The sequence below is a fragment of the Dreissena polymorpha genome, chromosome 6, assembly GCF_020536995.1.
Source record: "Dreissena polymorpha isolate Duluth1 chromosome 6, UMN_Dpol_1.0, whole genome shotgun sequence".
Taxonomy (NCBI): domain Eukaryota; kingdom Metazoa; phylum Mollusca; class Bivalvia; order Myida; family Dreissenidae; genus Dreissena; species Dreissena polymorpha.
The window spans coordinates 44,021,598-44,047,731 of NC_068360.1; the positions used below are offsets into that span (position 1 = coordinate 44,021,598).

The 26,134-nt window shown below is 34.0% G+C and overlaps 2 protein-coding genes across 3 annotated transcripts in view; both read left to right on the forward strand.

Moving 5' to 3' along the window:
• The window catches only part of LOC127836373 (dipeptidase 1-like), a 220,028-nt gene that overhangs the window by 88,886 nt on the left and 105,008 nt on the right, over positions 1–26,134 (forward strand). The window lies entirely within an intron of this gene.
• Positions 1,688–17,304, forward strand: LOC127836370 (heat shock 70 kDa protein 12B-like). Of its 2 annotated transcripts, none has more exons than XM_052362977.1 (5): positions 1,688–4,883; positions 7,709–8,013; positions 8,482–8,700; positions 8,885–9,002; positions 15,220–17,304. In XM_052362977.1, exons 2-5 carry the CDS (start codon positions 7,717–7,719, stop codon positions 16,269–16,271), a joined length of 1,686 nt encoding a protein of 561 aa, XP_052218937.1. In that variant the 5' UTR covers positions 1,688–4,883; positions 7,709–7,716; the 3' UTR covers positions 16,272–17,304. The 2 variants fall into 2 exon arrangements, with proteins under 2 accessions (XP_052218937.1, XP_052218936.1); XM_052362976.1 differs by lacking the exon at positions 15,220–17,304 and adding an exon at positions 9,729–11,669 and having other exon boundaries at positions 1,962–4,883.

The window sequence follows — 26,134 nt, forward strand, 5'->3', positions numbered from 1 at the left end:
TTCTATATACTGTATATATTATGTATATTACATGATTGAAATATTGATGAAAAAGTTACCGTCTTTGTGAAGAATTTATTGACTTTTTTGTTTCTACATAACTGGTGTAATTGTCCTTATCTAAAAACGAAATTGGTAATTGTTAAGGTCTGTCAAAGACCTTCTCACTCTTTCACAAGGATGGTACAAAGAGGCTTGTATAACAAATTAAACAATACATTATGTTCTCAGAAGTCAAAGTCACACTACAATTTTGGCTATCTTGTCCAATATGATTGTTATTTTAGATACGCCTGATTGTTATTTTAGATACGCCATTTTGTTCGGTATCTCAAATCGAAAGTAGTAATCGCTCAATGTCGGTTTGTCTTCTTTCCCATTTTGATATAAAGTGTGTTGTTTATATAGAAAAAAGACAAAATTAATTAAAGTCCTGAGTAGACAGTTTTATTGTATATAGTTGTCAATATAGCATCAGTGGCTTTCTTTGAGTTTATTGTATATGCTATGCAATGTTACTCCTTTTGTTTGCCATATCTTCAGTATTGGGCCAATATAATTTACGTTTCTGCGGTAGTGCTTCTATGATCACGTGTAGACATGTTTGAATTAATGTCTAAACAATTAAATCGTCCCACAGTGAAGAATTCTCAAATTAATAATGTTGCAGAATGATAAGCAAAGTGAGGTTATAAATGGTTTATTACAATGTCACATTTGAATGTCAAAAGAATAATGCGCTGTTGAAGCCAAGATACACACTTTAACAAAACAATATCCGGTAAGAACCGCATTGCGACAACAACAAAATGAACACCGTTATGATCTACAGTGAATCAAATAATGTATGCTTAATCGAATTCAAGTGTAATAGTTATTAGTGAAAGGTTGAACATTCCGCTTAATAAAAGATAAAGCTGCATCAATGGGGGCAGGCATCAAGTTATTTTGTATCTTCTCTCCTATAAAGAATAAAGAATTTTTTCGGTTGAAATGCTTGGTGGCCGAATACCGTAGAACAATTGATCAATTTGGTATGGCCTTAATTTGATATTTGACACTTGCGTTTAGAATATGTTTAAAAATACTTTTTTGATGCTCTGTTCGATGACACACGACTTTTGGTAAGTATTGACGTTTTTTTATATTGAATAATTATTAACCATATTATGATATATGAAATATGTTACACTATATAATTAATACATAAAACGATGCACGTCAGATCAATTGCATAATAAAAATGTTTGTTCACGGCGCAGTTTTAATAACTGCTTTCATACAAAAAAATCTGACATTTCCCCATACACAGATTGGATAGATGTTCTAATTGGTCACTAGATAAAGCGAAGAATAGAATGGAAACAAACAAATCCAAACGACAAACAAATATGTATTTATCAATGCGAAATTAATAATCAATTCATTTAGGTAATTACAAATGTTTAACCTCAGTTAAGTTCTCTAGCTGTATAAAAATAATTTGGAATTATTGTTTTAACACTCCGATCAGAGATTTGACGGGTTAAAAGCGTATATATATATATGGTATATGGTTATATATGGTAAAAACTAGGTAACTAAGTCACATCCTTGAAACACCTTGTACTTATCTTGTTTTACCATGCTATAAATCTAACCATCGACGACACAGATTTGTTATAGATAAATCTTGGTAAGAATGTTTATCTCGGTAAAATCTAGACCAAGTTCAAATTTTTGTTTGGTCGATGTGGATCGCTAAAAAACTATATAAAATCTTAATTAAAAACTAAAATGAACGTTCATTGCAAGCAGCTGATTAACGCTCTGTGAGGTACATATTTCAAATTTTGAATATTTTGTATAAGTGGTTGATGATCCAAATGCAAAAAAAAAACTATCCAAGTTGATTCAGATATGCGCAGAAAAACTAATTAAACCGGAAGTTACCTATGCGTTACGGATCAGTGATTCTTGAAAAAAATATTCTAAAAAAGTCTACACGAAACGAAAATTGGATAGGAACATGATTAATAGGTAATATAATGTCATAAGAATGGAAAATAGCATGGGCAGTTATTAATTATGTCGAATACACATGCATGTCCACGTGTAGTACATGATTTACAAAATAAATACTGCCAACTAAATTATAGCACGATACATGAATCATTCACCTTCTACGTGCAAATCAATACTTCTAGGCTTTAAAACCCTTTTGAGCAATAGCGAATAAAGCCTCTATTCAAGCTGTGCGACACGTTCATGTATTATATTGCTTAAACCGCTATTGATAAGTATGTCTAACACAATATTGAATATTTGTATTGATAATGGAAAAATGTTTGCACCAGTTCTCTCAATTATCAAATCGAAAGTGGCCATTGCATAAGTTTATTTCACATAAAAGGCCTCATTTATCTCCCCCAGGATGACATACGGTGGTATATAGGAACATCCGACAAAAACAAATGCAAGCAGTAGCCGAAAGTATTAGCCGAATTTCATGATTCTAACAATATCCTATGATGACATAACAAGCTTGTGTATAACAAATAAGACAAAGCAAACGAAAGTCCTATATATACCATTGTAAAGCATATTGTCAACGTATACAAACGCTAACTGTCTTTTGGAGCATATATTATTCCACGTTTCGTTTTGAATGTCACACGATCAATAATGAGCAAAATAGAGAATACACTTTCCGTGTGTATGTTCACATGTGCGGACTCTTGTCCATATATTTAAGTGATTATGAATTCTGAATTAGTCTGAATTTTAAGATTTTCACATTACTGATTATAACTATATAGATTTGTGTAAGTACATGGTTAATGTCAAACATTTTTATACACAGATGTAGTCTCGAACGAAGTTTCGTTAAACAAGAATCAGTTGCCACAAATCATGGTAACCTTTGTAGCATTTATTCCTCAAGTAACACACGGTCTACTAAACCGAATGCCAACGAAATTTTAATAGAGTCAGGTTAAACATATCATAGAACAGGCTGCACGGGAGGGGGGTTTGTGGCTTTTAAAAAATATTCTCAGCCTTCATCATGACTCATCAACAACAGAAATTTAACTATGTTGTGTAATTTTCCCGTATAACGGGTGTGTTAATATCATACACAATCGACTAGTGCAGGAAGTGATCAAGTCGCAATGAACAGCTATCGTTGGTCACTTATTTGCTTGGTCGAGCAAACACCAGTGGTGTGTCATATCTGTCCAATATCCCCAGCTAATGCATTATCAGTTATAGAAACAATGAATATACATATGCTCGTGGAGGGGAACGTTTTTATATTAAAGTCATATCACCACTTCCATGCAAATAAGGACGGAAAGTGCATTCAACAACAATAAATTCTCACGAGGGAGCTCAGAGTTTTTGAAAGGACAATGCTGATTATTGCTTAAGATTTTTAAAAGACATGGCTAATAATTAGCTAACATTTTCATTCGAAAGTGACTTAACAGAATCTGTTGGGTTCAAACTGGGCGTTTATCAAACCAAATACCTAGACACTTGGTTACATCTGTCAATGAACTTTCCACATGGGTTGTACATACTTTGTCACGTTGAACAATGCTTTCATCGAGTGTAGTCTGTCGTATTACATCGAACACGTTGATATCTTGCACTTGCAATAATAACAAAAGTGTGCATCAATCTAAACATTATCTATCGTCAAAACCCACACTACTACATCGATCAACTTTTATTATAATGATGATCAGAACATTAACTTTGTGCAAGATAATACGAATTAAATCGATAAAACATGCTTTAACTTTCTATCCTGGGTTACACAATTGAGGCTGATGAGCGTGTAAGAGGCATCAGTAATAATGTATTTGAAATTGTTGTTCGCCACATTTAATTAAACTCAATTTACTTATGGTGGTTTAAAAGCTCCCATAAATGACGATGACTATAACGCCGTATACATTTTGTTTACAATCCAATGCGTTATTAAAGATTAAGTGCAAATTAGTATAATTTGTTCCTTAATTGTGAACAAGTAACGAAAAAACAATCCTGGTCATTCTTTCAGCGTTAACATTTTGTCTCGTACCTTGACATTTAAGGCATCAATGTTGATCTTGTGTTAAGGTTTACAATTATGCCCTATTTTGAAATCTTTCATTTCATTGTGAAATAATAATCAAGTCAAACAGCCCGAATACTGGCCAACAAGGCAGAAGAAAATCAAGACATACCGACAGACTTACATGAAAAATCGTATTTTATAGGTCTTTCCTGAGTAAAAGAAGTATACACTTTCTAGGCATTGATATTGTAAGCGTATCTCGAAATATTTTGACGCTGTGATAGTTTTATGTATTCACGCATTAGTCATGTTGATAATGAAATTCTTATTTAAGAAATGCCGTTTATAATTATATGTATTAATTTGTAGACAACTTTAATAGTCGGGACGGGAAGGTAACAATTTACAAATAAGTTTTTATAAACTGTTTAATAATGAGGACATAAAGATGTTTTGGGTGGTGTGAATCATAATCTTGTAAAAGCCGTTTTATAGTTCATTCTATTTCTTAACCCAATTGTTATGCACTGTTAGAAGCAAGATACCATGACGACAATACGCATAGTGATACAGATTTAAGTAACGTATTAATAGACAGAACATTGGTAATAAATGGTAAATTTCATATCATAGAACGCACATTTATATCAGATGTCAGTGCCAAACATGGATTTCAAAATAACCACTGCAGATATAAATGTAGGTCTTGCAGTAGCTATCATTTACCTTCTACGTGGAAATCTATATATAGGCGAAGTAAAAAAAATCCCAAATCACTTCCATGGTCAATAAGCAGGTGACTCGTTTGTCAAGCAGTGGGTTTGTGCGATTATTTCTGGTAAGATGTTTGCTGAATACTGTTTTCATTATGTGTATGACATAACTGAACTTTGATATCGATAATGGCGTTACTGTATTTGTGATGATTTCATGAAATGTTATATTTTAAGGAAATGATGGCAATGTCATTTTGTTCTGTTCTCAAATCGAAATTGGTAATGGCTAAAAGTATGTTTCTAATTAAATGCATTCTTAATCGTAAACAGGGAGGCACGAAGTTGTTTATATAATTTTAAGACTCGAAGAAGAACGTTAATAGGAGACAATATCTCAATATTTTTTATTTAGTTAGCGTTTTTGTTCTTCTATCTCAAATCGAAAGTAGGACAAGCGTTATGTCGTTTTCTTCTCTTTCAGATGTTGATATAAAGGGCTCTTGTATTACACAATAAGACAAAATACAAGAATTTTCTGAGTAAAATATTTAACTGAATATAACAATCAAAATAGCATCAAATTCTGTCGTTTCGGTAGGTGTATATGATATGCAATTATACTTCTCATGTTTATCACACCACCAATGTTGGTCCATGCTAATTATGATTCTGCAGATGTGTTTGTATGTTCGTGTGTACACATGTTTGAATTATGTCCACAACATTCACACCTTCTGCACTCAAGACTTTTCAAATGAATAAGTTTCAGCAATGTTAAGTATTTTGAGACGGTGAGTTGCCAATAATCAGATTCGTAGGTCCAAAGATCATGTCACACTTGAATTTCAAAAGATAATAAAATAGTTTAGCTAAGATACTGCCCATTAACGAAATATTGTCAGATAGGAATTGGATTGGGAAAACACATCATGAACACAGTTATGATCCGGTGATATAATTGGTCTCACAGTGTATTGATTTAGTGTATTAATGCAGGTCTACAAAACCAATTGAACGGCTGCATAGGGACACGCATCTCGCTATTTTATGACATTCATTGTATAATAGGCGTGACAATGATAACAACATTCATTAACTAAATGATGAAAACCTAAATGAGAGAATATGATTTTATGTTTTTATTCCATAAATACTAAGTACATAATCACGCATTCATTTAATAATCAGCATTTTGGTAGTTTAATGCAGTAATATAATTGTTACAAGAAACTTTGTAAAAGTAGTGACAACAACGATACTATTGATGTCAATGAAATAATACACGTTTTAATTTATCTTAATTTCTAATTCATGTTATATTAAAGAACACTTTTTAGTTTTAGAGGAATACAATTAAACACTTTCCTTACCTGATAAATAAAAGGCGAATTCTGAGCAACGCAATTATATTTGAAATAATATACCGCACTTGTAAACCTCAGTCAGAACAAAACATAATTAAATTTTAAGTATTTATCAATACTTGTCTATACAAACGTAGATGGAGGTAAATGAATACAGTCTATATTAAGAATATACTTTACCACTTAAACTGGGTAAAGAAAGTCATTAAATATCGATAGGCATTTAAACATACCTGCTAACAAATAAGCATATCAATATTTAATATTTATATACAGTTTGGTATAATGTCATGTGTAGCAAGTGCGCATGCCGCTAGTAACGTCAATGAAAATTATTATGAACTTTATCATGAAAGCTCCAGCGGCTCTTTTCTTGCTATATTCATAACTAATATGTATTGTTAATTATATACATAATAAAACTCCATATTCTCCCGGAGGAAACTAGTTTTATTTAAGTCCAATGATGTATTACCTCTACAATGCACGGCATTGCATACAAATAAGTAAAACACCGACGGAGACACATTGATTGAGAGAGGACTAGGTTGGAAATTCTGCAAGGATCCATACTTGCAGAGGCAAGATCAGAATGGCATTCCCTGATGTAAGTATGGTATGGACAAAGTCACCGTGTTTAGCGCCTTCCAAACGTGTTGTCTACTCATTTTATTTATTTATAATTTATATTTTCCGCAATAGACAATTCGTTTATTAAGATTTAATCTGCATAAAATGCAGCATTACAAAAATGCATCTGCGTGGTTTTCCGCAGAGAGCACCTATCTATTTTAAACACTGTTTAGTTGATTCAAATCCACACCGTATATCCATCATTGCACTAAGATGGCCAACAATGAGTAAATCTCGACGCCAAAATCATCAGAAAGCGATTCTCAGTCTATTTGTCAAAATTAATACAAACTTATGCTATAAACTCAACGTAGGTTTGTCATTGACAAAGCTTTCCTTCGAAATACTACGGCCATTAGTCACTGTTGAACCTTAATCATCGGAAAAATCAGTTGAAATAAAACATGACAACCCCAATGGTAAGACGGATACGGTGTTACGTTTTGCAGTCATCTATTGGTTGAAAATAAATCAAGTAGTCCTGAATGACTTTATGGAGATTTCGATTTACACAAAAACGAACATATTTAACGTATTTATTCTTCGTTTGAACAGTTTAACGTTAAGCTATGACTAATACTGTAATAATTCGAAGGAGGAATTTGTCACTACGTCGTGGAGTTGATAGCATTAGAGAGTGTTAAACTGCGATCAATTGACCAAAAATCATATTCTGTTATAACAGTGATTGCACGTCGAGATATATACATTTCGATTTTCGATGCAGAATACCATTACAATAGGAGACTTACGAAGAATGGAAAAAATATCGTTCTACAGTTCTACAACATAAAACAATGTTATGAATCCTTTTAAATAACTGGTATGCTATCCAATTACTTCAATTATAATCACACACATTGGTGCCACTGACATTTCATCAATGTGACGGCACAAAACATTTAAGTGACAATATTTACAGCTAAATTTACATCTAAATATATATTTAGATAAAGTTATGGCTACCGGAAGTCAATCCCTGATTGTGGCCGCCTTCGACTTTGGAACCACTTACAGTGGATATGCGTTCTCCTTCAAAGACTCTCCAAATGACGTCAAAACTAACAAGAATTGGACTGCCGGGTCTGGTAAACTCATCTCACTTAAAACCCCGACAAGTGTTCTTCTCAATGAGGATGGTGAGTTCCATTCCTTTGGATTCGACGCCGAGGATAAGTATTCATCTTTGGCTGAGGACGAAAAACACCATGGTTGGAGACTGTTTAGAAGATTTAAGATGGTTCTACATAATCAGGTAATCGTCACATTTATTATTAACTTCAATGTCTCTGGCGCGCCATGGTTTCTAATTAACACGTATAGCGAATGATCATTATTGTAAGTATAAATGTCAGTAAAATACATATGCTGATATGATCGAATGCATAATTATGGTTGTTAAGTAGGGTCATGATGACGACGAAAGTTCTTAAGGCAATAGCTCTTATTAAAAACAAAATATATTGTTACATAAAACTGTTCAATATTCTTTGAGATAGTATTATGCAACCCTCATAAAAACACATTTTTCTCTAAATCACAGGTAATTGTGTATTCTTTGTGAACGCTTAACACGTTTAGTAGCGTATTTTTATACCGTCTCGTTATAAAAAATAACTATAGCAAGTCAATTCAGCCGCTGTGAGGTTTGGTATTAGGGGACTTATTATATAAGATGTACCTCTCCGCATGGCTTTCGTATTTTATACATATACTGTTTCAGCGAATTTCGCGTTCAGCAACCGTTGAAGATTTGGAACGTAAAACTTTCCCAGCCAAACCGATATTTACGATGTCGCTCAAGTATCTGCTGAAACACCTTTTGGACGCTTTGAGTATGAGTAAAATTGGGACGAGAGAAACTGACATCAGATACATAATTACCGTACCAGCTATCTGGGGCATAGCTGCCAAACAATTCATGAGAGAAGCAGCGATTGAGGTACAGAATAGGTTATAAACAAATTTACAATTGCTCATCGATTTCTCTGTCAATGAACTCAACGTAAATCTAGAACAAGTGCCATGTTTATATGTCCTATACCATGATTATATGTTCTATCTTGAAAACAAAACTAGTTACAATTACAGGCTAAATTTAAAAATGGTTTTTTGTTTGTTTTTAGGCTGGTATCGATGGTGACCGTCTAAAATTAGCCCTGGAACCCGAGGCAGCCGCGGTCTGTTGTGAGGCCCTTGGACACACTTTGACGGGAAAAAAGTTCATGGTCGTCGACATTGGAGGTTGTAATAGCTATAACGAAAACAAAAACACCACCACAACAACAACAACAACAACAAAAATTACTACTACTACCACTACTACTACTACTACTACTACTACTACTACTACTACTACTACTACTACTACTACTACTATTATAACTACTACTACTACTACTACTACTACTACTACTACTACTACTACTACTACTACTACTTCTACTAATACTAATACTACTACTACTACTTCTACTACTACTACTACTTTTACTGCTAAAACAACAACAACCACAACAACAACAACAACTGCTACTACTACTGCTACTACGACTACTACTACTACTACTACTACTACTACTACTACTACTACTACTACTACTACTACTACTACTACTACTACTACTACTGCTACTGCTACTGCTACTGTTACAATTACAATTACTATTACTACTATTACTTCTACAACTACTACTACTACTACTACAACTACTACTACTACTACTACTACTACTACTTCTTCTAATACTACTACTACTACTTCTTCTAGTACTACTACTACTACTACTACTCTTACTTCTACTGCTACTACTACTACTACTACTTCTACTACTTCTACTACTGCTACTACTACTACTACTTCTTCTACTACTACTTCTACTACTACTACTAATAATAATAATAGTAATACGTCTACTTTAACTGCTACTACTACTCGCGTATTTTATCTGCCTTTTTTGTTTTCCATAGGTGGAACTGCTGACATATCAGTCCACGAAAAACAAAGTGATGGCTCACTGAAGAATATTTATGCCCCCAGCGGCGGTCCGTGGGGCGGAATATATGTCGATGCAAACTTCATAGGGTTTATGACAGAAGTATTTGGGGGATTGGCCATTAATACATTGCAAAGTAAAGACATGTACGATTACTTTGATATGATTCGTGACTTTGAGGTAAAGAAGAGGAAATTCGAGTTTGATTCTAAGACCGACATCACATTTCGCATCCCAGTGGTTCTTAAGGAAATATCAGAGGAGCAGTGTCATCAGTCTTTATCCGACCGACTGGCATCTTTGAAATACGGTAAACGAGTTTTCACGAGAGGAAGAGATAAGCTTGCTGTCGACTCGTCAATCATGCAAAGTTGGTTCACAGATCCGGTTTCCAAGACTGTAAATCACATAAGCAATGTTCTAAAAGAAGAACGAACTAAAGATGTCGGTCTAATCATCTTAGTTGGGGGGTTTGCGGAGAGTCCATATGTGCAGCAGAGGATTAAGGAAGAATTACCCGGGAAACAGCTGATCATTCCTGGAGAGGCGGGGCTGGCCGTGCTGAAGGGAGCCGTGATGTTCGGACACAAGCCTGACATAATCTCATCAAGGGTTATGGATTACACGTATGGGATAGGTGTACGGACAAAATATGACGAGAAGAAACATCCTGCGGATAGGAAAGTATACATAGATGGGAAATGGAAAGTCACCGACTGTTTCAAAATATTTGTAAGAGCGAATGAAGAGGTGCAAGTAGATTCCAAAGTGACACAGTTTACCACTCCTAATTGTGAATATAATTATATTAAGATATTCAGGACAAAAGACAGGGATCCGACATTCATAACAGATCCTGGGTGTGAACCACTTGGTGTAATTGAAATTCACAGCGAAATAGACATTCCTCTGGAGGAACAGAAAACTAAGACAACTTTCATGTTCGGTGACACCGAGTTGCATGTGTTGTGTGAAATGGTCAAGACTGGCAAAGTGGAGACACTTATACTTGACTTGAGCAAATAAAACTGTCATGATAGATAAGCGTAATTAACCACTTTTGACAGTAATTATTTGATAGATTTCACTAGGAGACTGGTTATTAATTAATTTTAGACTGTATAAAAAAGCGAATGCCTTATTATCTTTCGAAAGAGCGTACAAAATGCTCCATAAATAATACAATTACTTAAATGTTAATGTCAAATGTGCATATTCGTGTGATTGGAAGAATTTGCCTTTTTAAAATCGTAGTATGGGCAATAACAACAAAAATGAACCAATCATGTAACACTTTATTCTAGAGACGGCGTATCAATCAGCGTGCCGGTTGTGATATAATTCAAAGCGTACAATTCTTACTATTACACATTCCAACACCTTTGAATGTTGAATGCATTGACTGTTTATAACTAATCAACTATACTTTTTAAAAGTTACACATTCAACTACCGTGAATGTGCATAATGCATGCTTTGACATAAAAAAAAACACACTATATATTGTGTTGTTTCGTGCTTTTAAATTATGTTAATTATATTATTTTACTTTTTGGTGTTTTATATTTTTATACCATTAATGTTATAAGTGTTGTTATGATTATTTTTGCTCGGTTTTATTTTTTATTTTATATTTAGAATATGACATGCTGAATCAAATATTCATTGAACATTATAATATGTGAAACGTACTAGGTTTAGTTAGTCGGTGGTTAGTATATGCTACCGTTTTAACAACATTCCAATAAATTAACAACCACAGCCATTTCACTCAATAACAAATAGATACTTTCTCGGCTTGTTATGACTTTGATAGTTCATCATAACGTTCGGTTTATATATGTATATTTACTCTATTTTCTTCACTTTGTATGTCAAAGATTTTTATTATATAAAGGACTTTACTTACACGTTAATATTTTCGTTGGATTCAAAACGAATTTTTGTATGAAATATTTGGGCGATCGAGAAAGCTTAATGTCTTTCGAAGATATTAAATAACATGACTCAACAATTGTCATTTGAAGTTTATTCGAATCAGGTGGGTATAGGTATATTTATTTTCATTATTATAAGCAAATTGATTTAAATATTTATTTGATTAAGATCTACTATTATTTTTCCGTTAATTTGATGAGGCTGACTTTGCTACCAGAGAATTATATCAACCAATTTGAATCCCGAACTGCAATTAGAATTGGACAAGAAATAATGTATTCGGCCATTTTCTCCCTGCCTTATATTCAAGTAGGACAGAATTCAGTTATGTGCATACAATGAGCAAAATTTATATCGCACTACGAACGTGACCGTCCGGTAATTCTTATCATAAAGTGATATTTTAAAGATATCGCACTGAGCTATTTTAGTAAACAATGATTCATTCAAAATGACAAATTGTTTATGTATGTGTATGTATGTGTACTTTTGCCTGGTACCCAAGCTAACACAGGAAAAGTGGCATTATGTTTGTTTACTGGTCTGATTGATATTACTCAAACATTGTTCAATGAGACAAGATCCGAATAAGCAAACGTTTACGGTAAATGACCAATTACCAAATATGTTGGCATCGTACACAATCACTCGAAATAACGCCGAATAAACTCGTGGGAACAAAACACCTTACTCGTTGTATAGTCATAAGCATATAATCAGAAAATAAACAGAGCGAAAAGTTAAAGCAAACACAGTTAAAAGTGCAAACTGTCAAATTGATATTGTATGAAATTATAATTGTCGCTTTTAAGCAGCCATTTTGAAACAAGCATTCAACGACAAATACAAAGCACATTTAAAAAAATTATTTTTATTTTTAATTATACCTTAGGCATATTTTGTCAACAGCATCAATCAATACTAGCAAACGTATTAGATTTGTGATCACCCTAAAACATTGGGGAGTTTTTAAATGAAATATGATTGTACCCCGTGAAAGACAGTGCGTGTTATAAAAGAACAAATGCCGTTGACAACACACGAGTTAAACTTATTAATAGCACCCAGTTCCAATTGGTCAAACTAACAGGATCCTGGCACCATCGCCTTGTCATTGAAAATCATTTGACCAACGCTTTTGTTAAAGTTGTGCTATTCCAGCCTAGACGGTGAATGGTGGTGGCTTAGTCCGAAGAGAATTTTAAACATAACACACAGTATCGCACAACAGACAAACCTGTGAGGTTGAGTGTGCGGGAAAAAGCGTATAGTTTCTTCTTATTCGGATTCGTGACCGGGTAAAACAAATCTGACCTTCACACAAGTTTTAATCAAATGCAAACGATTCCAAGCGTAACTGTGGGTAGAATGGGAGCTTATAGGGCATAGCAGAAAAAAGGGTTTAAAAAGTTCATTAGAGAGATTTACCATAGACCCAGTAATGCGTTGAATGAGGTAGTTTATTCTTGAGTGATTAAACAATAAGTATGTTGATTTGCTTTTTTTGTACATATCTGTATTTACAATACATTAGTTTTTTCGTTCATATTTACTCAGATTATTAGTTACAATATGCAATTGTATTCTTACATTTACACCAAAATATACTTGGTATAATAAGCAAATCTATTAATTGCATGTTTTTATTTTGTTACATATAACAGTTTTGAATAAAATTATCTATACCGTACCTATACTGGTGTATAGTTGAAACATATAAAATAGTTTAACCACTAGACAATACTTATAACAACAATTTTTACAATGATTACAGATAAAAATATTATCTGATGATAAACTAAATAGTAAAATAAAAGTAAATGTTACTTAACAACTTTGAATGAGACATCTCAGTAGCAAAACATGATATTATCTTCGGGAATCTAATTATTTTCAAATAAAAAACACCTAAATTATTTGATTTGATAATGAAAATGTTATCAATAACAAAGCATTCAACATAACGTCTACAGTACTAGATAACACGAACATTATTATCAAATTGTCAACATATGACAGTAATAAAAAATAATTTTATCTAAAAGCTATATCAGTAATATGACAGTCTAAAATCGTGTATCCAAGACATTATTAGGAAAGTAAGCGGTAAACCGAATAACAAATTGTTTACACATAAATTAATTATTGATGTCCAGATGTCATTAAATGACAATAATAAGGGACAAATATGAGGGTTTTGTGTGACTATATGAACCCTACTACTACTACTCTACTACTACTACTACTACTACTACTACTACTACTACTACTACTACTACTACTACTACTACTACTACTACTACTACTACGACTACTACGACGACTACGACTACGACTACGACGACGACTACGACTACTACGACGACTACTACTAGGACGACTACAAGACGACGACTACGACTACTACTACTACGACGACGACGACTACGACTACGACGACGACTACTACGACTACGACGACGACACGACGACTACGACGACTACGACGACTACTACTACTACTACGACTACGACGACTACGACTACTATTACGAAGACAAGTACGGCTACTACTTCGACAAGAGGACTACTACTACGACTACTACGACTACGACGACTAGGAGGATTACGATTACGACTACGGCTTCTTCGACGACTACTACTACTACTACGACTACGACGACGACTACTACGACTACGACTACTACTACGGCTACGACTACTACTACGACTACTACGACAACTAGACGACGACTACGACTACTACGACTACTACTACTACTACTACGGCTACTACTACTGCTACTACTACGACTATTACTACTTCTTCTAGTACTACTACTTCTACCACTTCTACGACTACGACTATTACACTACTACTATTTCTACGACTACTACTACGACGACTACGACTACGACTACTACTACTACTACGACTACTACTACTACTACTACTACGACGACTACTACTACTACTACTATAGACTACTACTACTACTACTACTAGACTACCTACGACTACTACTACGACTACTACTACTACTACTACTACTACGACGACTACTACTACGACTACTACTTACTACTACTACTACTACTACTACTACTACTACTACTACTACTACTACTACTACTACTACTACTACTACTACTACTACTACACTACTACTACTACTACTACTACTACTACTACTACTACTACTACTACTACTACTACTACTACTACTACTACTACTACTACTACTACTACTACTACTACTACTACTACTACTACTACTTCTACTACTACTACTACTACTACTACTACTACTATTACTACTTATTCTAGTACTACTACTACTAGTACTACTACTACTACTACTACTATTACTACTACTACTACTACTACTACTACTACTACTACTACCACTACTACTACAACTGCTACTACTACTACTTCTTCTACTACTACTACTTCTACTACTACTACTACTAATGATAATAGTAATACGTCTACTTTAACTGCTACTTCTACTCGCGTATTTTATCTGCCTTTTTTGTATTCCATAGGTGGAACTGCTGACATATCAGTCCACGAAAAACAAAGTGATGGCTCACTGAAGAATATTTATGCCCCCAGCGGCGGTCCGTGGGGCGGAATATATGTCGATGCAAACTTCATAGGGTTTATGACAGAAGTATTTGGGGGATTGGCCATTAATACATTGCAAAGTAAAGACATGTACGATTACTTTGATATGATTCGTGACTTTGAGGTAAAGAAGAGGAAATTCGAGTTTGATTCTAAGACCGACATCACATTTCGCATCCCAGTGGTTCTTAAGGAAATATCAGAGGAGCAGTGTCATCAGTCTTTATCCGACCGACTGGCATCTTTGAAATACGGTAAACGAGTTTTCACGAGAGGAAGAGATAAGCTTGCTGTCGACTCGTCAATCATGCAAAGTTGGTTCACAGACCCGGTTTCCAAGACTGTAAATCACATAAGCAATGTTCTAAAAGAAGAACGAACTAAAGATGTCGGTCTAATCATCTTAGTTGGGGGGTTTGCGGAGAGTCCATATGTGCAGCAGAGGATTAAGGAAGAATTACCCGGGAAACAGCTGATCATTCCTGGAGAGGCGGGGCTGGCCGTGCTGAAGGGAGCCGTGATGTTCGGACACAAGCCTGATTTAATCTCATCAAGGGTTATGGATTACACGTATGGGATAGGTGTACGGACAAAATATGACGAGAAGAAACATCCTGCGGATAGGAAAGTATACATAGATGGGAAATGGAATGTCACCGACTGTTTCAAAATATTTGTAAGAGCGAATGAAGAGGTGCAAGTAGATTCCAAAGTGACACAGTTTACCACTCCTAATTGTGAATATAATTATATTAAGATATTCAGGACAAAAGACAGGGATCCGACATTCATAACAGATCCTGGATGTGAACAACTCGGTGAAATTGAAATTCACATCGAAATAGACATTCCTCTGGAGGAACAGAAAACTAAGACAACTTTCATGTTCGGTGACACCGAGTTGCATGTGTTGTGTGAAATGGCCAAGACTGGCAAAGTGGAGACACTTATACTTGACTTGAGCAAATAAAACTGTCATGATAGATAAGCGTAATTAACCACTTTTGACAGTAATTATTTGATAGATTTCACTAGGAGACTGGTTATTAATTAATTTTAGACTGTATAAAAAAGCGAATGCCTTATTATCTTTCGAAAGAGCGTACAAAATGCTCCATAAATAATACAATTACTTAAATGTTAATGTCAAATGTGCATATTCGTGTGATTGGAAGAATTTGCCTTTTAAAATCGTAGTATGGGCAATAACAACAAAAATGAACCAATCATGTAACACTTTATTCTAGAGACGGCGTATCAATCAGCGTGACGGTTGTGATATAATTCAAAGCGTACAATTCTTACTATTACACATTCCAACACCTTTGAATGTTGAATGCATTGACTGTTTATAACTAATCAACTATACTTTTTAAAAGTAACACATTCAACTACCGTGAATGTGCATAATGCATGCTTTGACATAAAAAAACACACTATATATTGTGTTGTTTCGTGATTTTAAATTATGTGAATTATATTATTTTACTTTTTGGTGTTTTATATTTTTATACCATTAATGTTATAAGTGTTGTTATGATTATTTTTGCTCGGTTTTATTTTTTATTTTATATTTAGAATATGACATGCTGAATCAAATATTCATTGAACATTATAATATGTGAAAAGTACTAGGTTTAGTTAGTCGGTGGTTAGTATATGCTACCGTTTTAACAACATTCCAATAAACAAACAACCACAGCCATTTTACTCAATAACAAATAGATACTTTCTCGGCTTGTTATGACTATGATAGTTCATCATAACGTTCGGTTTATATATGTATATTTACTCTATTTTCTTCACTTTGTATGTCAAAGATTTTTATTATATAAAGGACTTTACTTACACGTTAATATTTTCGTTGGATTCAAAACGAATTTTTGTATGAAATATTTGGGCGATCGAGAAAGCTTAATGTCTTTCGAAGATATTAAATAACATGACTCAACAATTGTCATTTGAAGTTTATTCGAATCAGGTGGGTATAGGTATATTTATTTTCATTATTATAAGCAAATTGATTTAAATATTTATTTGATTAAGATCTACTATTATTTTTCCGTTAATTTGATGAGGCTGACTTTGCTACCAGAGAATTATATCAACCAATTTGAATCCCGAACTGCAATTAGAATTGGACAAGAAATAATGTATTCGGCCATTTTCTCCCTGCCTTATATTCAAGTAGGACAGAATTCAGTTATGTGCATACAATGAGCAAAATTTATATCGCACTACGAACGTGACAGTCCGGTAATTCTTATCATAAAGTGATATTTTAAAGATATCGCACTGAGCTATTTTAGTAAACAATGATTCATTCAAAATGACAAATTGTTTATGTATGTGTATGTATGTGTACTTTTGCCTGGTACCCAAGCTAACACAGGAAAAGTGGCATTATGTTTGTTTACTGGTCTCATTGATATGACTCAAACATTGTTCAATGAGACAAGATCCGAATAAGCAAACGTTTACGGTAAATGACCAATTACCAAATATGTTGGCATCGTACACAATCACTCGAAATAACGCCGAATAAACTCGTGGGAACAAAACACCTTACTCGTTGTATAGTCATAAGCATATAATCAGAAAATAAACAGAGCGAAAAGTTAAAGCAAACACAGTTAAAAGTGCGAACTGTCAAATTGATATTGTATGAAATTATAATTGTCGCTTTTAAGCAGCCATTTTGAAACAAGCATTCAACGACAAATACAAAGCACATTTAAAAAAATTATTTTTATTTTTAATTATACCTTAGGCATATTTTGTCAACAGCATCAATCAATACTAGCAAACGTATTAGATTTGTGATCACCCTAAAACATTGGGGAGTTTTTAAATGAAATATGATTGTACCCCGTGAAAGACAGTGCGTGTTATAAAAGAACAAATGCCGTTGACAACACACGAGTTAAACTTATTAATAGCACCCAGTTCCAATTGGTCAAACTAACAGGATCCTGGCACCATCGCCTTGTCATTGAAAATCATTTGACCAACGCTTTTGTTAAAGTTGTGTTATTTCAGCCTAGACGGTGAATGGTGGTGGCTTAGTCCGAAGAGAATTTTAAACATAACACACAGTATCGCACAACAGACAAACCTGTGAGGTTGAGTGTGCTGGAAAAAGCGTATAGTTTCTTCTTATTCGGATTCGTGACCGGGTAAAACAAATCTGACCTTCACACAAGTTTTAATCAAATGCAAACGATTCCAAGCGTAACTGTGGGTAGAATGGGAGCTTATAGGGCATAGCAGAAAAAAGGGTTTAAAAAGTTCATTGGAGAGATTTACCATAGACCCAGTATTGCGTTGAATGAGGTAGTTTATTTTTGAGTGATTAAACAATAAGTATGTTGATTTGCTTTTTTTGTACATATCTGTATTTACAATACATTAGTTTTTTCGTTCATATTTACTCAGATTATTAGTTACTATATGCAATTGTATTCTTACATTTACACCAAAATATACTTGGTATAATAAGCAAATCTATTAATTGCATGTCTTTATTTTGTTACATATAACAGTTTTGAATAAAATTATCTATACCGTACCTATACTGGTGTATAGTTGAAAAATATAAAATAGTTTAACCACTAGACAATACTTATAACAACAATTTTTACAATGATTACAGATAAAAATATTATCTGATGATAAACTAAATAGTAAAATAAAAGTAAATGTTACTTAACAACTTTGAATGAGACATCTCAGTAGCAAAAACATGATATTATCTTCGGGAATCTAATTATTTTCAAATAAAAACACCTAAATTATTTGATTTGATAATGAAAATGTTATCAATAACAAAGCATTCAACATAACGTCTACAGTACTAGATAACACGAACATTATTATCAAATTGTCAACATATGACAGTAATAAAAATAATTTTATCTAAAAGCTATATCAGTAATATGACAGTCTAAAATCGTGTATCCAAGACATGATTAGGAAAGTAAGCGGTAAACCGAATAACAAATTGTTTACACATAAATTAATTATTGATGTCCAGATGTCATTAAATGACAATAATAAGGGACAAATATGAGGGTTTTGTGTGACTATATGAACCATACTTAAAAAAAACCCGGTTTACTCAAACTTTAAGTGAATATGAAAACGCAATAGACTCTTTGGCATGGTCATTTGTACAAAATACACTTACCTGCTTTAATTTCTGGGTGTTCCCCTTTGACATGTGTTTCAACTTTATGTTCTTTGCCGAAATCTGACACTAGTGAAACCCAGCTCGCACACACAATAAACACCTCGCAAATATAGACTACAAATAATGATCACGTGCACCTAACTATTCATCTTAAGTCCAGGAAATATTCGTTTGGGAAATTGGACAACTGAAATACGAGTATATATTCCAGGAAAACTTGTGTAGGTCGTTTGGCTACTGCAACAAAAGAACTTAACCTGAAAAGTCACACGCAAACGCTTAATTTGCCGAATGTTAACGTGCACCAATTAAGTCGGCACGTGACTAGATATGCTTGGTAGATGGTTGATTACGAAACAAGCCCGTACAATTCTAATATCCTATAGTATTTTTGTTTCAGACATGTTACCTCAGAAAAAAGGGTAATGTAAGTTATTATATAGGCTTAGAGTTCATAGAAATGGCTAAATAGGATGAATGATCAAGTGCTCATGATGCCATGAGATGGCACATGAATATCAGCGTGGTAGCTGTGTGTGCATTCAATAAGCACGCATTAGTCCGGGATCTGGACTGAGAACATATTTCGACTTGTTTTTGATACGAGATAATTTCTTAAAATGAGTTTTCTTTTGTTCTGTTAAATTATTTAAATCTTTTGTCTGATGAATTGTGTGTAACTCCTACGTTTTTCAATACAATCACTATAGTCTGACATGTTTATGTGTGGTCATTTAATATCCCGTAGAAATATAAACCTGTAATACGGTAGACATAGAGTAATGTTTTTGTCGCTCAATAGAGCATGTAAGTTGTTCAACATGGCCGTGAAAGAGTCCTGCTCATGTTACAAATTGGCAGGTACGTAGTGCAATGATTTTTTCTTTCTAAATTTTCACCATGAACAAATACTGCTTTACTTTGGAATTATTTATATTTATTATGTACACATTTCGAGCAGTTTTAATAGCGGACTTATTCGCGCGGTATAACATTTCTGCAATTAAAATTTGGTGGAAAAGTTTGCTTTAATTATAAACAGAAAATGCATCGGTCGTTAATGGATAAGTATGTCAATTGGCGGTGGTCCGTGTCTCCACGTCTGGAAAAGTGGAGTATAACCACATATTTTGTAACACAGCTTGTCAAACTAACAAAGTTTATTTAGTGAAACTCATGTAAAATTATTCTCCTCGTCGGACGCGCGAATTTGTTTACTAAAATGGCCACTTTTGAAAACAGTGTATGATGCATTCACAAGTTGCATAACGTCGTGAGCTAAAGAATGTTATACAATATTTTGTTTTAATGTTCACTGAACTCCAAATTAGTTATTACACGGTACTGCTTTTGTACCAGTATTTATTTATTTGTAGTGTTGCGCACGGGAGAGAGTTAAACGACATAAAAATTACAAGAATACTCAAATTACTATAATGTTATATTTTTTTTAATGTTGCGTATAATAACATGACACTATATATTAAGCTTTTCTAAATGATATGTACCATTTTTAAATCCTAGTGCATATGATAATCAGCTTCAAGGGGGCGTAGCTGGTTCTCAAATTACAGCATTGTTCTTTTTTGCATGTTGTATAATAACACGAAAAACATGTTTTGAACTCTTTGATCTTGAATCAACCAATGTAAACTAGTTGATTTGCATCGCTAACAGTTTAGTTGTCAGAAATGAAAAATCTTTGAAAACTTTGCCCGATTGATAAAAAATAACGTCTCTTTTAATAATATCCCAAGTGTTGTGTTATAATTTTTCCGCTGGAACTTGATTGTTTATGGAGTCTAATCACATTCGAGCACTTAAATTTAGATCTTAACACATGAACAATCTTAATGACACTTTTCATTATATCAAGATTATATTTAGGCCTGGCCTGGAATTGTATTTGGGGCTATTCGTTACGTTGTCAATGTAACTGTTACTTTATATAGACAAGAGGGTCATGATGGTCTTAACCGCTTGTTTGCGTTCTGCCACACCAATTGTTAGGGGCGTTGAGATTTAGTTTTAAATTACGCTTGACCCAGGTTTAAAACATGGCCTTCATGTAGTAACGATAAACATTCTGACCACGTTTCATGACGACTATGTCACTATTGTGGCCATAGAGTTAAAATTTGTTTAAGACTTGACTTGGTGACAGCAAAGCTGAGGAAGCTTAAATGAAGATATATTGAAAAATAACTTGTTTTGATTTTAAATTATGATAAAGATCTAGAAAATAGCTATGAATTCGCATAAACATCTGAAGAATATCTAATGCATTTCTGTGCATTTTGATTTGAAATCTAAGGAATATCTAGTGCATAATGTGTCAACAGTTGATGGGGATCTGGTGCATTCTCAATTGAAATCTAATGAAGATCTAGTTCAAGCAGTAGGATTCTGTGATTATTTCATGTTTGTTAAATACGATTATATTTATTATAAATAATCTATTATATAATTGATCTTTATATTCAGAAAAAACAACGTTACTAAAATTACCTTTGTTACCAAGTCTTGACTAATGGTTACGCTATCTTCTCCTGATTTTAAATCGAAAGTGGTATTCGATTTTCGTCGGTTTAAACTCAAATGCTTTTCAATACTTTGCAGGGGTGACGAAAAATTATTTGGTTTAAAACAGAAACAAATGAAATTCCTAAAACCTCCTTACATATATGTATTATCATTGACAATTTAGTTCCAAATACGAAATTTCTATACAAATGCATGTCAGGTTCAGAAAGTGTGGAAGTCACATCGATCGATAGTGACGTATCTGCCTTATCAACAAATCACCGGCGGTGAGTCCGTTCCTTGCTATAATCCCGAGCTCATGTCAGTTAGAGACATAATAAAACTCTATATGCTCCTGCAGGTTTGTTTTGTGATTTATTCTCCGCATAGTTTGAGGCTGGCTAGCCCTCCACCAGTTTAAAACCCCAATGCTTAGCATCGACATTTTCCAAGGGGGTATTCACAGTTTTAAATCCTTGTATCTTCATATTGAAGTTCTATTATGAAAGTAGTTGGTAAGAAAAAAAAAACGTTCTATCCTTGTAGAGGTTTAGTTTCAGTGCTTGCTATTTTCTTAACGCCAAATGATCAGTGACGTGAACAGAGGAAGGACAGTGGAAACAACATGACAAATCTCCCCGTGGTAGCACAGTGTTTATGATAGTAAACGGTTGAAGAATTAGACAAGGATATCCATAGAAATGTTAAGGTTTGCTCGATAATCTGATTTCCTTATTCAAGAGGCGAAGTCAGAATGGCCGTCCCTGTTGGTCTCAATGTATGCGTTTATCAAGGCTGATAATGGCCACTTGGTTACATCTTTCAAAGAGTCATCCAGAGTTTGTACAGACGCCGTACTAATGATAAATGCTTTCAGTACGTGTAAAATGTATTCTTACATTGCCAATATTGTTTGTGTATGCTTGAATTAATAGCATATGTGTGAATAAAAATTTGTTACCTACCGTCAAAACCCATGTATACATTTCGTTACGATATCGATAAAAATCAAAACTGTTTAAGCACAATCACAAAGAGACGATGGGCTCCCAATTATTTTATATTTCAACAATCAAAATAACATATTAGTGTGTTCAAGGTTGAGCAGTATACTTACATGTACCCCGGTTACGGTCAATAAACTTAACGGTACCCGGTCGATATTAGACTGTGCCCGAGTTGTATTCCAGCCCAAAATCCGATGATCGTCGTAAAACGCGCTACCGATTACCGTAAAACGATATTGTTTATTTTTAAACGAACTTCTCTTTAAAAAACTGCATCAACATGTCAAACTTCAGCTTTGAGTATCAGGTTTCGATAATATAGAGGCCATTTAACAGGCCATTTAACAGAAAATTGACATAAATGTGAATATAATTAATTTTAAAAAATAGCCGACAACGACCGATTTAGCATTAAAATTCCCGGGTACGTTTTAGTAAATTTACCGTACCCGGGGTAAATGTTAGTATACTTAAGAGTACCCGGGGTACATGTAAGTAGTACCATGAGCCGACAATGACCAATCGAGCCTTACTGAAGTCTATTCACGCCATCAGCGGAGGTCCGCAAGGCGGAATAAATGTCGATGCAAACTTGATAATGTTTATGACAGAAGTATTGGGGCAATGGCCATTATATATGCAAAGTAAAGACCTTTACTTTGATATGATTCGTGACTTTGGGTAAAGAAGAGGAAATTCGAGTTTGATTCTCAGACCGACATCATATTTTGCATCCCAGCGGTACTCAAGGACATTTTCAGAGGAGCACTTTCATCAGTCTTTATCCGACCCGACTGGAATATTTGAAATACGGTAAACGAGTTTTCACTAGAGGGAGAGATAACTTGGTGTCGACTCGTCAATTATACAAAAATAGTTCACAGAGCCGGTTTTCCAAGACGGTGAATCACATATGCAGAGTTCTTAAAGAAGAACGAATGAAATATGTCGGTCTTATCGTCTTAGTGGAGGGTTTGTGGAAAGAACATACGTACAGCAGAGGATTAAGGCAGAACTTCCTGGGAAAAAGCTGATCGGTCCTGGAGAGGCGGGTCTGACGGTGCTGAAGGGAGGCGTGATGTTTGGTCTGACATCATTTCATCCATGGTTATGGATTAGACATATGGGATTGGTGTATGGAGACAATATGACGAGAAAATAACATTCTGCCGACAAGAAAAATATACATTAATGGACACTGGAAGGTCGACAAAGCTTTCAAGATATTTGTGAAAGCCAATGAAGATGTGCCAGTTGATTGCAATGTGACACATGTAACCTATGCTCACGCCACACGTAGTTGTATTGGCTTAAACAGGAATAATTACAGTGATCCGATATTCACAACAGATTTTGGATGTGAGCTTCTAGGTAAAATTGAAATTAGTCGCGACACATACATTTCTCTGGAAGAACAAAAACATAAGACAATGTTCATGTTCGGAGACACCGAATTGCATGTGTTTTGTGAGAAGTTAAAGACTGGCAATTGTGGAGACACATGCACTTGACTTGAGCAAATAAACCTTTTAACTACTCAAGCGTAATGAACCACTTTGGAGAGTATTTCTTTGTGTGAATTCATTTAGAGTTGCTGTTGTTATAAGACTGTATAGATTGTTACTGTACATGACAGGAAAGAGAACTAGTTATCTTATTAAAAGTGTGTGCCTTGTATTATGTTTATTTATCGAAAATGCGCATTCGTTAGGTTGAAGCATATGACTATATAACCGAGAAAAGCTACACGCGAGTGCGACTGTACTAACAATGTAACTGACATTGAAAGTAATTAAAAATGAGCAAAGAAGGATTAGCAATCATCGGGAGAACACATTATGCTAAAATTGCAAGCATTACACATTCCAACAGTTAAAGCATGCACAGTTGAAAGATGTTTGTTGAAAAAAGTATTCTTCTTTATAAAAAAAAACACATTAAGACCCCGTGAACGGTCCATAATGAATGATTTGACAGTTGAATAAAAAGGACTACATAGAGTTTTATTATTATGTAATGAATTATTGTACTTCATGTAGTTGTGCATTTGTTTTTATAGTTTGTACATTATGGGCGGTATTTTGTTTTGCTTGGTAATTTTATTTTTAGAATATGACAGGCTTTATTCAATATTCATAACAATTAAGCATGTTTTGTTAGAGGTAATATAATTATTTTTCAGGTGCTAATGACCGTGCTATATGTTAGCTTAGTTTGTACTATAATATTTGATATTAAACATTATTCCAAAATATGGCAACAAATATCTTTATTTTATGCTTTGTTTTAGTACAAAGTACCGCCGTAAGTTAAGTCATTTATACAGTAATACTCGGTATCGTTGAAAAATAGAGCTAAATTAAACCGCTTTACAATGATAATGACAACATTAAACAATGATTAGAACAACATTGACAACACAACTTTTCTGACGATAAACTTAATAATTAAAACAAATGTACGTAATACTAAACGACGTTTAATGATAATTTCAATAACGGCTATTTTCGGGGAGCTAATTATCTTAAACCAAATGGAAACCTTTAATATTAAATTACAAATACAAATATTAGCATAAACAGATTATTGACATTACCATGTCCTCATTAGTACAGTGCTAGAACATTATTATCAATGTGTCGAATTGCGGTCATACATGTACATATTAAGTTGATAAAATCAGCTATAAGACAGTCTCATTCATGAAACTATGAAGTGGTCAATTAACTAGTAAGAACCACCTAATAATACATTCTTTATGAATAAGTTTAACTATTCTTTGACGTAGTCCTTTGTTCAAATTACGCTTTCTTCTTTAAACTCGACCAGACATAAAGCGTTAGTTTAAAGTTTTGGCTGCTGGCATTGTGATCCCCTAACTTGTTATATATTCATCGTATGTGCCCCAAGTATGTCACTTGTGTTAAGAGCGAAGAAGAATATAACATGCATGTATTTGATTGTCTACATCAATCGTCGTCATTTGCGGGCAACATTATATTTTACCAGATGGTATTTAAAACACCTTCAATGAAAATCTTGCTATTTTAAATAATTTCGTAGTTATGTCAGGTGTTCAGGTGATGTTTACATACAAAGGGTGAGTGGATTGGT